At 49.6% G+C, this 12711-nt stretch overlaps 1 protein-coding gene across 4 annotated transcripts in view; it reads right to left on the reverse strand.

Moving 5' to 3' along the window:
• Positions 1-6879, reverse strand: part of SYNGR1 (synaptogyrin 1) — a 32068-nt gene extending 25189 nt beyond the window's left edge. For 2 of the 4 annotated variants that reach the window (XR_008445290.1, XM_054031299.1), the window contains exon 1: positions 6568-6876. Coding sequence is in view for 3 of the 4 variants with exons in the window: in XM_054031299.1 (XP_053887274.1) it covers positions 6568-6666 (99 nt within the window). In the remaining variant the exon portion in view is untranslated. Of the gene's footprint in view, positions 1-6567 lie in introns of all 4 variants that reach the window. The other 2 variants (XM_054031307.1, XM_054031315.1) reach the window with 2 other exon arrangements.
• Between the last annotated feature and the right edge of the window lie 5832 nt (positions 6880-12711).

Genomic DNA, 12711 nt, shown 5'->3' on the forward strand with positions numbered 1-12711 from the left:
GTGAACTCAAGACTCTGGCCTGGTCTACACTACGACTTTAATTCGGATTTATCAGCTTTAATTCGAATTAACCCTGTAACCGTCCACACAACGACGCCATTTAATTCGATGTAAAGGGCCCTTTAAATCGATTTCTGTACTCCACCCCAACGAGCGGAGTAGCGCCAAAATCGATTTTAGCAATTCGAATTAGGGTTAGTGTGGCCGCAATTCGATGGTATTGGCCTCCGGGAGCTATCCCACAGTGCATCATTGTGACCGCTCTGGACAGCAATCCGAACTCGGATGCACTGGCCAGGTAGACAGGAAAAGCCCCGCGAACATTTGAACTTCATTTCCTGTTTGCCCAGCGTGGAGAGCACAGGTGACCACAGATACCTCATCAGCACAGGTAACCATGCAGGCTGATAATCGAAAAAGAGCACCAGCATGGACCGTGAGGGAGGTACTGGATCTGATCGCTGTATGGGGAGAGGATTCAGTGCTTGCAGAACTTCGTTCTAAAAGACGAAATGCAAAAACTTTTGAAAAAATTTCCAAGGGCATGATGGAGAGAGGCCACAATAGGGACTCTGAGCAGTGCCGCGTGAAGGTCAAGGAGCTCAGACAAGCCTATCAAAAAACAAAGGAGGCAAACGGTCGCTCCGGGTCAGAGCCGCGGACATGCCGCTACTACGCCGAGCTGCATGCAATTCTAGGGGGGGCTGCCACCACTACCCCACCTTTGTTCGTGGATTCTGGGTCGGGGATAGTCTCGACGCCTGAGGATTCTGCCGATGGGGTAGAGGAGGAGGAGGAGGAGGATGAGCTTGCAGAGAGCACACAGCACTCCATTCTCCCCAACAGCCAGGATCTTTTTCTCACCCTGACTGAAGTACCCTCCCAAGCCTCCCAAGCCAGTACCCAAGACTCTGACCCCATGGAAGGGACCTCAGGTGAGTTTACCTTTTAAAATATAAAACTTGTTTTAAAAGCAAACGGTTTTTAATGATTACTTTGCCTGACTTTGCATTCGCGGTCAGTTCAGCTACTGGAAAAGTCTGTAGCTACTGGAAAAGTCTGTTAACGTGTCTGGGGATGGAGCGGAAATCCTCCAGGGACATCTCCATGAAGCTCTCCTGGAGGTACTCCGAAAGCCTTGCCAGAAGGTTTCTGGGCAGTGCATCCTTATTCCCTCCTCCATGGTAGGACACTTGACCACGCCATGCTTGCAGCAAGTAATCTGGTATCATTGCCTGACAAAGCCTAGCAGCGTATGGTCCCCGTGTTTGCTGGCATTCAAGCAACATCCGTTCTTTATCTTGTTGTGTAATCCTCAGGAGAGTGATATCACTCCTGGTAACCTGGTTGAAATACGGGAACTTAATTAAGGGGACAGAGGTGGCCGTTCCTACTGGGCTGTTTGCCTGTGGCGGAAAATAAATCCTTCCCTGCAGTTAGCCAAGCGCAGATGGGAAATTGGCCCTGAAGTTTTCCGCGTTTGGCTAGCAGGGTTCTTCCCTGTTACCAGCCACGCGGTGGGGGGAGGGTACCGTGATCATCCCAGAGAATTCATGGCGAGGGGGGGGGGTCGGCGGCGGGGGGGGGGGGGGGTAGTTTGGTGCCTGCAGGGATCTTCCCTGATACCAGCCATGCGGTGGGGGGAGGGGTACCGTGATCATCCCAGAGAATTCATGGCGGGGGGGGGGGGTTAGTTTGTTTTCTGGTGCTGCTGAATGTTAACAGAAAAACCGCAGCACTCTACTTGCCTGAAGGGGCCCAGACAAGCCCCCCCCACACTGCCCCCCCCCCAACTGGCTGAGATTGGCCAGGCTTCTGCAGCACTCTACAGGCTATGCTTGGTATGTGGGAAAGGAGGGTGCAGAAGCTGTAAAACAATGGCTTACCATGGCCGCATGCAAGCCGAATTCTGTTGCCCAGACCTGTGATCTCTAGCAGCAAAGCCACAAGCACTCAGCATTAAGAGGCAAAATGCGACCTTGCACAGAAATCACATGTGCTATGTAATGTGAACAGTGTTGGTCACCGTGAAAGAGTATAAGCATTGTTCTGCAAAATGTAGCTTTTAAAACAATTCTCTCTTTTTTCCCCTCCCTACAGCAGCTGCAAATTCCTCAAGCCTCCCTCCTCCATCCCGAAGGTTATCACAGATAAGGCGTCGTAAGAAGAAGACGCGGGAGGACATGTTTTCTGAAATTATGCAATCCAGCAGGAGTGACAGAGCTCATCTGAATGAGTGGAAGGAAACAGTTTCAAAGTATAGGAAAGAAGTCAGTGAACGTGAGGAGAGGAGGGACCAACGTGAGGAGAGGAGGGACCAACGTGAGGAGAGGAGAGACGATCGAGATGAGAGATGGCGGCAGGAAGACCAGAGGATGAAGGATGCAACGCTGGGGCTGCTCCGGCGTCTGGTGGAGGTTCAGGAACGGCTGCTGGAAAATAGACTGCCGCTTCAGCCCCTGTTCCACCCTCCCCCCTCCCCATGTTCCGTATCCTCCTCACCCAGACGTGTAAGAACGCGGGGGGGGAGGCTCCGTACACCTTCCCATTCCACCCCAGTAGACAGCCCAAGCAAAAGGCTGTCATTTTTTTAACCTTTTCTTTGTGGCTTTTTCCTTCCCAGCAATCCTCCTCCCAAATACCACCCGGGTTCCCTCCCTCTTTTTCTAATCTATTAATAAAGAATAAATGATTTTTAAATGATAGTGACTTTATTTGGTTTGAAAGAAAGCTGGGGGAAGGGGCAGGGTGGGTTCCTTACAGAAAATCAGTCAGTAAAGGGGGAGGGTTTTCATGAAGGAGAAACAAACAGATATTTCACACGGTAGCCTGGCCAGCCATGAAACTGGTTTTCAAAGCTTCTCTGATGCACAGCGCTTCATGGTGTGATCTTCTAATCGCCCTGGTGTCTGGCTGCGCGTAATCAGCAGCCAGGCGATTTGCCTCAGCCTCCCACCCCGCCATAAAGGTTTCCCCCTTACTTTCACAGAGATTGTGGAGCACACAGCAAGCAGAAATAACAATGGGGAGATTTCTTTGGCTGAGGTCAGAGCGAGTCAATAATGAACGCCAGCGACCTTTTAAACGGCCAAATGCACATTCTACCACCATTCTGCACTTGCTTAGCCTGTAGTTAAACAGCTCCTGACTCCTGTCCAGGCTGCCTGTGTATGGCTTCATAAGCCATGGCATTAAGGGGTAGGCTGGGTCCCCAAGAATAACTATGGGCATTTCAACATCCCCAACGGTTATTTTCTGGTCCGGAAAGTAAGTCCCTTGCTGCAGCCCTTTAAACAGAGTAGTGTTCCTGAAGACGCGAGCGTCATGAACCCTTCCCGCCCAGCCCGCGTTGATATTGGTGAAACGTCCCTTGTGATCCACAAGTGCTTGCAGCACCATTGAAAAGTACCCCTTGCGGTTTATGTACTCGGTGGCTTGGTGCTCCGGTGCCAAGATAGGGATATGGGTTCCGTCTATTGCCCCACCACAGTTAGGGAATCCCATTGCAGCAAAACCATCCACTATAGCCTGCACATTTCCCAGAGTCACTAACTTTCGTAGCAGCACCTGAGTGATTGCTTTGGCTACTTGCATCACAGCAGCCCCCACCGTAGATTTGCCCACTCCAAATTGATTCCCGACTGACCGGTAGCTGTCTGGCGTTGCAAGCTTCCACAGGGCTATCGCCACGCGCTTCTCAACTGTGAGGGCTGCTCTCATCTTGGTATTCTGGCATTTCAGGGCAGGGGAAAGCAAGTCACAAAGTTCCATGAAAGTGCCCTTACGCATGCGAAAGTTCCGCAGCCACTGGGAATCGTCCCAGACCTGCAACACTATGCGGTCCCACCAGTCTGTGCTTGTTTCCCTTGCCCAGAATCGGCGTTCCATGGATAGAATCTGCCCCATTAACAACATGATCTCCAAAGCACTGGGGCCTGTGGTTTCACTGAATTCTGTGTCCGTGTCCGTGTCCATGTCCTCATCATGCTTGTCGCTGCGCTGCCGCCGCCGCTGCCTCCTCGCCTCGTTTTTCTGGTCCTGGCTGAGCATAAACTCCACAAGAACGCGCGAGGTGTTTGCAATATTCATGAGTGCTGTCTTGACCTCAGCGGGCTCCATGCTTGCCGTGGTATGGAGTCTGCAGTGTTCACCCACCCAGGAAAAAAGGCGCGAAAATGGTTGTCTGCCGTCCGTTGCTTTCATGCAGGGAGGGAGGGAGGGAGGGAGTGAGGCTGTACCCAGAACCACCTGCGACGATGTTTTTTGTCCCATCAGGCACTGGGATCTTAACCCACAATCCCAATGGGCGCAGGAGACTGCGGGAACTATGGGATAGCTATGGAATTGCTACCCACAGTGCAACGGTGCAGAAATCGACGCTAGCCCCGGTACTTGGACGCACACCACCGAATTACTGTGCTAGTGTGGCCGCACTCATTTCGACTTTATACAACCTGTTTCTCAAATCCGAATTATCTAAATTCGGATTAATCCCGTAGTGTAGACATACCCTAAGTCTCAGCAGCACTGGGGGAGAGGTGCTAAAGAGGGGATAAAATGGGCCAATAGGAACTAGTGAGTAGAAAATGAAGTAAGGGGGAGAAAAAGGAGCACACCCCCTTTCTCCCCGTGACTAACAAGCAGGCTGTCCTTGTTGGGATGCTGACCCCAGGGTACTGCCAATGTTCTGCAGTGGGACATTTGTTTCTATAGCTAAGTGAAGGTCTGTAATGTTCTGCATAGGGTCAATCCCATTCCATCCTCTGTCAAGGTCAAGGAGACAGAGCTGGTGGTTGTGTGGAAACAGTAGGGCATCCAAGGGAATGCTAAATGCAGGGTAGTCTGTCATGGCTGGGCAGTCATTATGGAACAAGCATGAGAGTTCATGGAGGAGCCGCCAGAGTACAAGAAACAATGGAGCAGAAAGAAGTGCGGAGCAGAGACCGTCTCTTGTTCTCTCTCCCTCCTGGCTTTGGGAAGGCAGAACCCTGCCTGCAGTGTTAGAGTGAAGTCGTGGTATTACAAAAAAGGGAGAGGAAATTCTGTCCCAGAGATTAGGGTTGGAAAAATCCTTTTAGGTCACATCATGTCCATCATCCTTGGCTGGAATACTCTCTGCTGCTTTCCCCAAGCCAGGCGATGGGTGTGTGTGTGTGTATCCATCACTTCATAATGGATTTCCATAGCAGCTTTGCGCCAGGAGATTTACTGAACTCCCCGTCCCGCAGTAACAACCACGCTGTACTGTACCGTACATAGGCCCAGTCCGACAGACCAACTGACCATATTAATCATATCCCCAGGGATCTCAGGGTGCAGCTAGGCTTTGCAATCAGGCTGAAGGGGCATCTTCCTTGACAGAAATGGACTGTGCCACTTTGGTCACACCAGCAGACGGAGCACCTCCTTTGCACCGGCACAGAGCTTGATCTGGCTATGGGATGTTAGTGCCAGCAACAGGCTGGCCAATCCGATCAACCCGTGTCCCCCCCACCCCCTATCTGCCCTTTCCTTTCCATTTTTTCCATATACATTTAAAAATACAAAAACAGGGAGCTACTTTGGGGCACCTCAGGCTCATGCTTGTCCACCTTGGTGTGTGTGTGTCTCTCTCTCTCTTCACGCTCTCCTCCTCACACTGCCCCCCACCCCCTTCTTAACGCAATCTCTCTCTCCAGCTCTGTGTTTGCAGCTCGCTCCCTTAATCCCCATGACCTTCCCGCACAGAGCTACAGCCATGGAATCAGCGTTACAAGATGAGAGACCCTCCTCCCCCCACCGTAGCAAGGAAAAGAGGCCGAAAAGACCCTTCCCCTCCCCCCTCTCACCGAGCCGCCCCCCCCCCCTGCACAGAACCACAACACATTGCAGAGTGGGAAAGAAGGCAAGGGAGCCGGGCGGGCGAGAAAGGACAACACGCTCCCCCCCGCCCCGCGTAATCTCGTACAAGCCCCCTCCCTCGCTGCCTCCAGCAGCAAGCAGAGGAGACGGAATTAGACGGGCTGGCGAGGCAGAGGCGCTGCCGTGCAGAATCATCATCTCCACCACCCCCACCCCCCGCAGACACCAGTGTTTCCAGGTCCCCCTTTTCAACAAAACAAACAAGCTCCTCCCTGAAAATGTCCCTGCAACACTGACTGACTTGGGGGGACGGGGACGCCCCCACTGCACCAGATCCTACCCTGGGGAGGGGCCCCGCGCCCGGACGGGATCCCCCCGCGGGATTGTGTTTGGATCACGTCCCATTTTCCACCCTCCTCTCGGCTCCCGGGTTCTGCCCCCACCCCGCTGCAGAAACACCCCATCTTCGGGCAGCCGCAACGGGGGACACGCGCGACCGGCACCGGAGCCGCCACCTGAGCCGGGGTTCCCGGCGGGGCGGCCGCCTCTGCCTGGGCAGAGGTGACTTTGCAGCACCGGCTCCAGCTTCGCCCCCCACCCCCCCGATGGGGCCCAGCCGGTGTGCGTGTGGGGGGGGGGGCAGCAGGTGTGTGTGGGGGGGAGCGGGGACATTCCCCCCAGCCCGCTGCCTGCCCCCAGGGATCGGCCCCCGCCTCGTGCCCTTACCCAGGAGAGCACCCGCAGGACGGTGTGAGGCTGCCGGAAGAAGGTCTGGGGGTCGAAGGCGCCCCCGGCTTTGCCCGCTCCATACGCGCCCCCTTCCATCCTTGGGGCGCCCCGTGGCACGCCGCTGAGCCCCTGCGTGTGTCTGAGCCACTCCGAGCAGCTGGCCGGGGGGGCCCAGGAACGCTGCCCCGGGGGTAACGGAGGCAGCCGGGCGAGCGGGCGGGGGCTAGCTGTGCATGGCCGCGCTGTCACTCCCCGCTCAGTCACCGCTGCCCGGCTGGAGAGATACGCACGCTCCGCTCCAGGGCAGGCGCTAGTGCAGGGGCCGCGCGCTCCCTCGCAGCAGCAGCTGAGTGGCGGGAACGCGCCAGGCAAGGGGCGGGAACGCGCCCGGATCAACTAGGGGGGCCGAGAGCGTGAGCCCCTCTGAACGCGAGCTGTGCAGACCACAATGAAACCCCAGCTGTTTAGATATTTTTAATGCAGTGCTCAGGGCAATGAAGGGTGCTGCCTGTTTTATTTCTGTAGGGCCTACAAAAAGTATTGCTTACAAGTGCCTGTGCCCACAGCCTGAGTCCTGCTCAATGGTTACCTTATCTCAGTCCAACTGATAAACATTTCACCTTTGCTGCACTCGCATGGGTGAGCTGGAGGGTCCATGGGTGTCGAAACAGCCTTAGGTTGGCATGAAGGATGCTTTGAGATCCCAGCAGCCTGAGCTGGCAGGCTACAGGGCTGATATGGGCCAGGGAGTGAAGCTCCCTCATTGCTTCATCTTCAGCTTGCTTGCCAGCAAACAAGACAGTCAGTAAATAACATTGTTTATAGTTATTTTATTTGACAGTGCTGGAGCCCCTTTGAGATGCTTCACAGGAGACAAAGAAAGACCTAGAGTCAGCTTCTTGCCTCCATTATTAATTTATATATATATATATATATATATATATATATATATATAGTCTCATAGCAGGTAGACCCCCCAGTCGTGGACCAGGACGCCTTGTGCCACTCCAGCAGTGTAAAAACGTCAGAAAGGGGGTGCAGTGACTCCTGAGAGAATCCCAGTGTACCTGTCTCCATGCTGGGATGGGCAGTGGGCAAAGGAGGGCGATGGCTGGAGCTATCTGTGAATTTGGTAGTAGACAAGACCCCAGATCTAACACAATTTGGCAGCCTGTGTGGGTGGGAACAAGCCCTCATAGAACAGAATTCAATAATGGACTGTAGTTTGGCCTCCTACCTGGGCTAAACCACTTTTTTTTTTTAACAGTCACATCCACACTGGGCAGCCATAGTGTGTTGGCACATGATTCAGGTGTAAGCTTGGACTGAGTAGCTTAGACATTGGTTCTTGAAATTTCATGTGTGCTCTAGTGTAGACAAGGTGCCCATGGCCACCCACATTTTGACTACCATGATTTCTAGACCTCCTCTGAGCCAGTTCAGATGACATGGTGGATAAAGTGCCACTAGTCCAGCATTCAAAAATCACGAGTCAGGCCCCAAAATCATGAGATTGACTTAAAAATCATGATTTTTTTCAAAAAAATAATACATTGGGCTCTTTTTATTTACTTAGTTTCTGAGTGCTTACGTGTGCTCATTTCATGTTTTCAAGAATTTCTTTGAAACCACAAAGGCTAAAAACATACTTTTGAAAAAATGAAAGCTGAGATTCTCATATAATCACCAGCTTCCAAGAGCTGGGGCTTTAAGAAAAACACCAGTTATTGAGACTCGGGGTAAAATCATGAGAGTTGGCAAAGCTGCTGGTCTGAGGTAAGACTCCTACCCTTGCTACCACCAGTGGAATTGCCTCGGTGGGAAATTGTAAAGAAAAAGAAATGTAGTGGAGACATAGCTCAAGTTATTGGGCTTGATTTTCCTGTTGCATACACTGGTTTTATGCCCAGACGCCATTTGCTTCGATCGAGTTACTCCTCTACACGGGTGAATTGAAATCAGAAGCAGGTTCACTGGGTTTTTAACGTTTGTAAAAACCATTGTGTAGAGAAAGTCAAAGCTGTTGTGAGTATGAGCAACATTGTGGATTCTTCGGCGCAAAGCTCTGTTTCACTTTTCTTTTTTGCTCTCCTCTAGACACATTTTCTGGAAAATTTGAGCTTCTTATTTAATAATACCTAGTTTTTCATCAGCAGATCTCAAAGTGCTTCCCAACCTTTAACATACTCATGCTCTCAACATTCCTCTGAGGTAGGGAAGTACCATTATCCCCATTTTACAGAGGGGGAACCGAGGCACAGAGGGGCTAAGTGACTTGCTCAAGGTCATACAGGAAGTCTGTGACAGAGCAGGAAATTGAAGTCAGGTCTCCTAAGGGCTGGGCAAGGCTAGTGCCCTAACTGCTGGACCATCCTTCCTTCCATTTTTGTGGATTTATTCTGATGTATGGGCACGCAACCTCCTAGAGCTTTAGGTGCAACTGAATCTATTACAAAGAATTTAGGCTGAAGCAATGCCAACAAAGAAAAAACATTGCATACTGAGAGTAAACCCCTCTTCTCTCAACATAGTTAACCCACCCCCTCAGTAAAAGCCTGGAGAAACAGATGTTACAACATGCTCGAAGGTGAACAAACTTAGGCTTGTTTAATTTAGCATATTCGGACATGTGAGCTCTGCCTCTTCAAATCTGAGCAGTGCTGACGGGGGAAACTGACATTGTAAGAGGTTTTCTTAGATCTATCACATCAGGCAGACTGGTATTGGGACTAGTGATTGCACATTGCGCCTGCCAGTTCAGCAGACCTCACCGAGGAACAGGGCCGGTTCTAGGTTTTTTTGCCGCCCCAAGCAAAAAAAAAAAAAAAGAATGGCCGGAATGCCGCCCCTGTAATTGTGCCACCCCAAGCACGTGCTTGCTTTGCTGGTGCCTAGAGCCGGTCCTGCCGAGCAACGAGAATACAGTCTGGGACTGCATTGTCTTTTCCTGAGTGCCTTCTTCTCGGGTCCCGGGGACAGCCACGACTAGGGGGAATGCTTGGTAGCATGGCTGCAGTAAGGGATCAGGGCCTCCACACAGAAGGAGCTGGCCTCTGGGCTCTGCCAAATTGCGGTGTGGGTCCTGAGGCTTTCTCCACATGGAGCAAATCCCAGCCCATGGTGTGGGAGATCTCTGTAAGGGGATCTTCATGCAGATTTCTTCCTATAAAGCCTTCTTCTGTGGGTGTCACTGAGCTGGGAGAGGAGATGGAAGCTCTCTGAGAGTTTATGAAGCTTGTCTAATATTTTATATGCTAGGTGCATTCCTTAGGTATGCTTTACATTGTGTTGTGGAAGAACAACTATCTCGGCACAGTATTATACCATTCTGCTCTCAATTACATCAGTACAGCTGACAGTGGAATTTGGCTCTATATGTACATGTTTTGTTTTAACTATTAACTTAGGGTTTGCCATAATTATCAATATAATAATAATACACATCCCATTTTACAGGCTAGATTCTCATTTTTACCATATAATTATAAAATAACTCAATTGGAATATAAATCTTGTACTTACATTTCAGTGTATAGTATATAGAGCAGTATAAACAAGTCATTGTCTGTATGAAATTTTATTTTTACTGACTTTGCTAGTGCTTTTTATGTAGCCTGTTGTAGAACTAGGCAAATATCTAGATTAGTTGATGTACCCCCGGAAGACCACTGAGTGGTGACAGACACTGGAATCTTGCAGTCTAGCTTCCCAATGGCAGAGAAATCAGTGTTGCAGAATCTGGTACATTCTAAGCGTAAGTTGCTTTATTTACATATGTACATCAGATCTGGTATGAGACGATCAAATAGCCTACAGGGCAAATCCAATTTCCAGGAATCTCAACCCAACACAAAGGCATGGTTCCTGGAGAGTAACTCTGCTTCAGGAATTGACTCTAATCTGAGACCAAGGCAGGCAACAAATTCTCCTGCCACTAGCACAGCTCCCTTTACCTGGTAACCTGGGTAACCAAAATCTAACACAAGCATTTCTTCCAATACTCAAAGCTTGTCTGTATGCGCAGGACAAGAATTTGGGAGACCATTGGGGATAACAGGGCTTCATGTGAACACCTGCCATAACAATGATATATACATTGGTTATCCGTCATTTTAATCTGAGTTTATAGCAAATTTATTAACACTTTCTGCCTTTCCATACTGTTTCCCTTGCTCTTTTCTTCCTCAGTTCCCTTCTTTCACTCCACTTTTCTTCTGCTGTACAGGGGCAAATCCTGCCCCCTTACACCTATTGGACACATGCCACTGGAAAGGCAACAGAACTGTGCTGTGGGTGTGGGGTTCCATTGAGCAGGGAAGATTTGCAGGGAAGATAGGGGCATGAATCCCTGATAACACATATATGTGGGTCTGCTGACCAAACTCCTGTGTATGAACTGCTGCTCCCTTGGGTGCTACACTAGTGGTAGAATAGCTCTGTTTCTCTCTGGCTGTGGAGGGGGTGAGGGATTTGTTCTCCTTCCGCTCACCCTGTTTACTCAGGCTTGGTGCAGGGCAGACGCCTTACCCCATCTTAATGTATCCATTCCTTCCTTCACACTTTTCAATATCTGTTTATCTTTAGCTTAATTTTTTCTCTTTATTGAATGTTTCCATCTTTTCTTCTCCTTCCTCCCTTTCTGCTCAGAGCACATCTAAATGATATACTGTTAAAAAACACCAATGACTGCTAATGCCCTGTCATTGCTCCTATTGATAGAGTGGCACCAATGTTAGCAACAATGGGAAAGTTTTGCCTCCCAAATCCTGGTGTAGACAAGGCTCTGTAGTGAGCTGTGTTTGCAGGAATCAGAGTTTGGGCACAAAATAATTTTTTTTCCTCCTGTATCCTCAGCAGAATAACTTGTTGGTGTTTCTTTCCTCACCCCTACACTGGCAGGCCAGGGAAGGGGGCTGGAGGAACTTATCCGCCTGCTGATGACTCAAACACTACTGGGTTGTTGGCAGAACAAGCCAGGAATTCTGATCTGCCTTCCTCTTCCTCTACCTGGTGTGGTTTAGGATTTGGGGCCAGATTATGGCTGGGCACGGGCCCAGCAGTGATGCAGGTGCAAGGGCAAGGAGCTTGCACTGAAGAATTGTAGCTGTTTGGCAAAAGCTGTGTCTGAAAACAGCTACACCTCTACCCCGATATAATGCTGTCCTCAGGAGCCAAAAAATCTTACCGCGTTATAGGTGAAACCGCGTTATATCAAACTTGCTTTGATCCGCCGGAGCGCACAGCCCCACCCCCCCGGAGTGCGGCTTTACCGCGTTATATTCGAATTCGTGTTATATTGGGTCGCGTTATATCGGGGTAGAGGTGTAGTTAAACGGACACTAGCACAATTTCAAATCTAGACAGACCTTAGAGAGCTTCTTGACTCCAGTACTATCTGATTTCCCTTTGCCAAAGGAGGAATTAATAATTTATCTCATCCTCCAGTTCCCAATTAATAACTTTTCAGGTTGCAACTCAGCCCTATGTAGCTAGCAGAATGAAGAGATGCCTTATCAGAAACCCTTGTATAAACAAGTTATGGACATGATTTGAGCTAGCTTCTACCATCCAGCAGTATGACTTGATTTTTATTATGCTGATTTGTATGTTAGAAATACCAGTAGATGAACTGAGAGTGATTTAATATTGGTGGTGTATGTATTACATTTTCTTATGAAGAGGTGATAGTCTCCATCATTAAGTTGTTGCAGACAGGTTCCATGATAAGGCTTATTGTTAGCTCTCCCTTCCCTGCATAATGTTAACTCCAGAGCATTATTTTGTATTGTTTGACAGAGTAGTACCCACAGGCCCTAACTGCATTCAGGGTGAATTGTACCAGGCACTTAAAAATACGAGTACATGCTTCCTGCCCTGAAGAGCTCACAATCGGCTTGATAACATGTCCCTGCTGGGACAGGAGATGTGAATTATCTTATATCTTTTTTTTAAATCTTGAGGTGCTCAGATGCTAAAATAATAGATTCCAATATAAGAAACTAGATCTATTTTATCTGATCAATTGTTATCTAATCTAAGGATGTTTTGTTTTTTACAGTGTCTAGGTACTGTATACTGTATCTTTTTGCAAAGTATGAATAAATTAAAGGCTGTTTTTGAGTTACAAGGCATTACAAATTA

The sequence above is a fragment of the Malaclemys terrapin genome, chromosome 1, assembly GCF_027887155.1.
Source record: "Malaclemys terrapin pileata isolate rMalTer1 chromosome 1, rMalTer1.hap1, whole genome shotgun sequence".
Taxonomy (NCBI): Eukaryota; Metazoa; Chordata; order Testudines; family Emydidae; genus Malaclemys; species Malaclemys terrapin.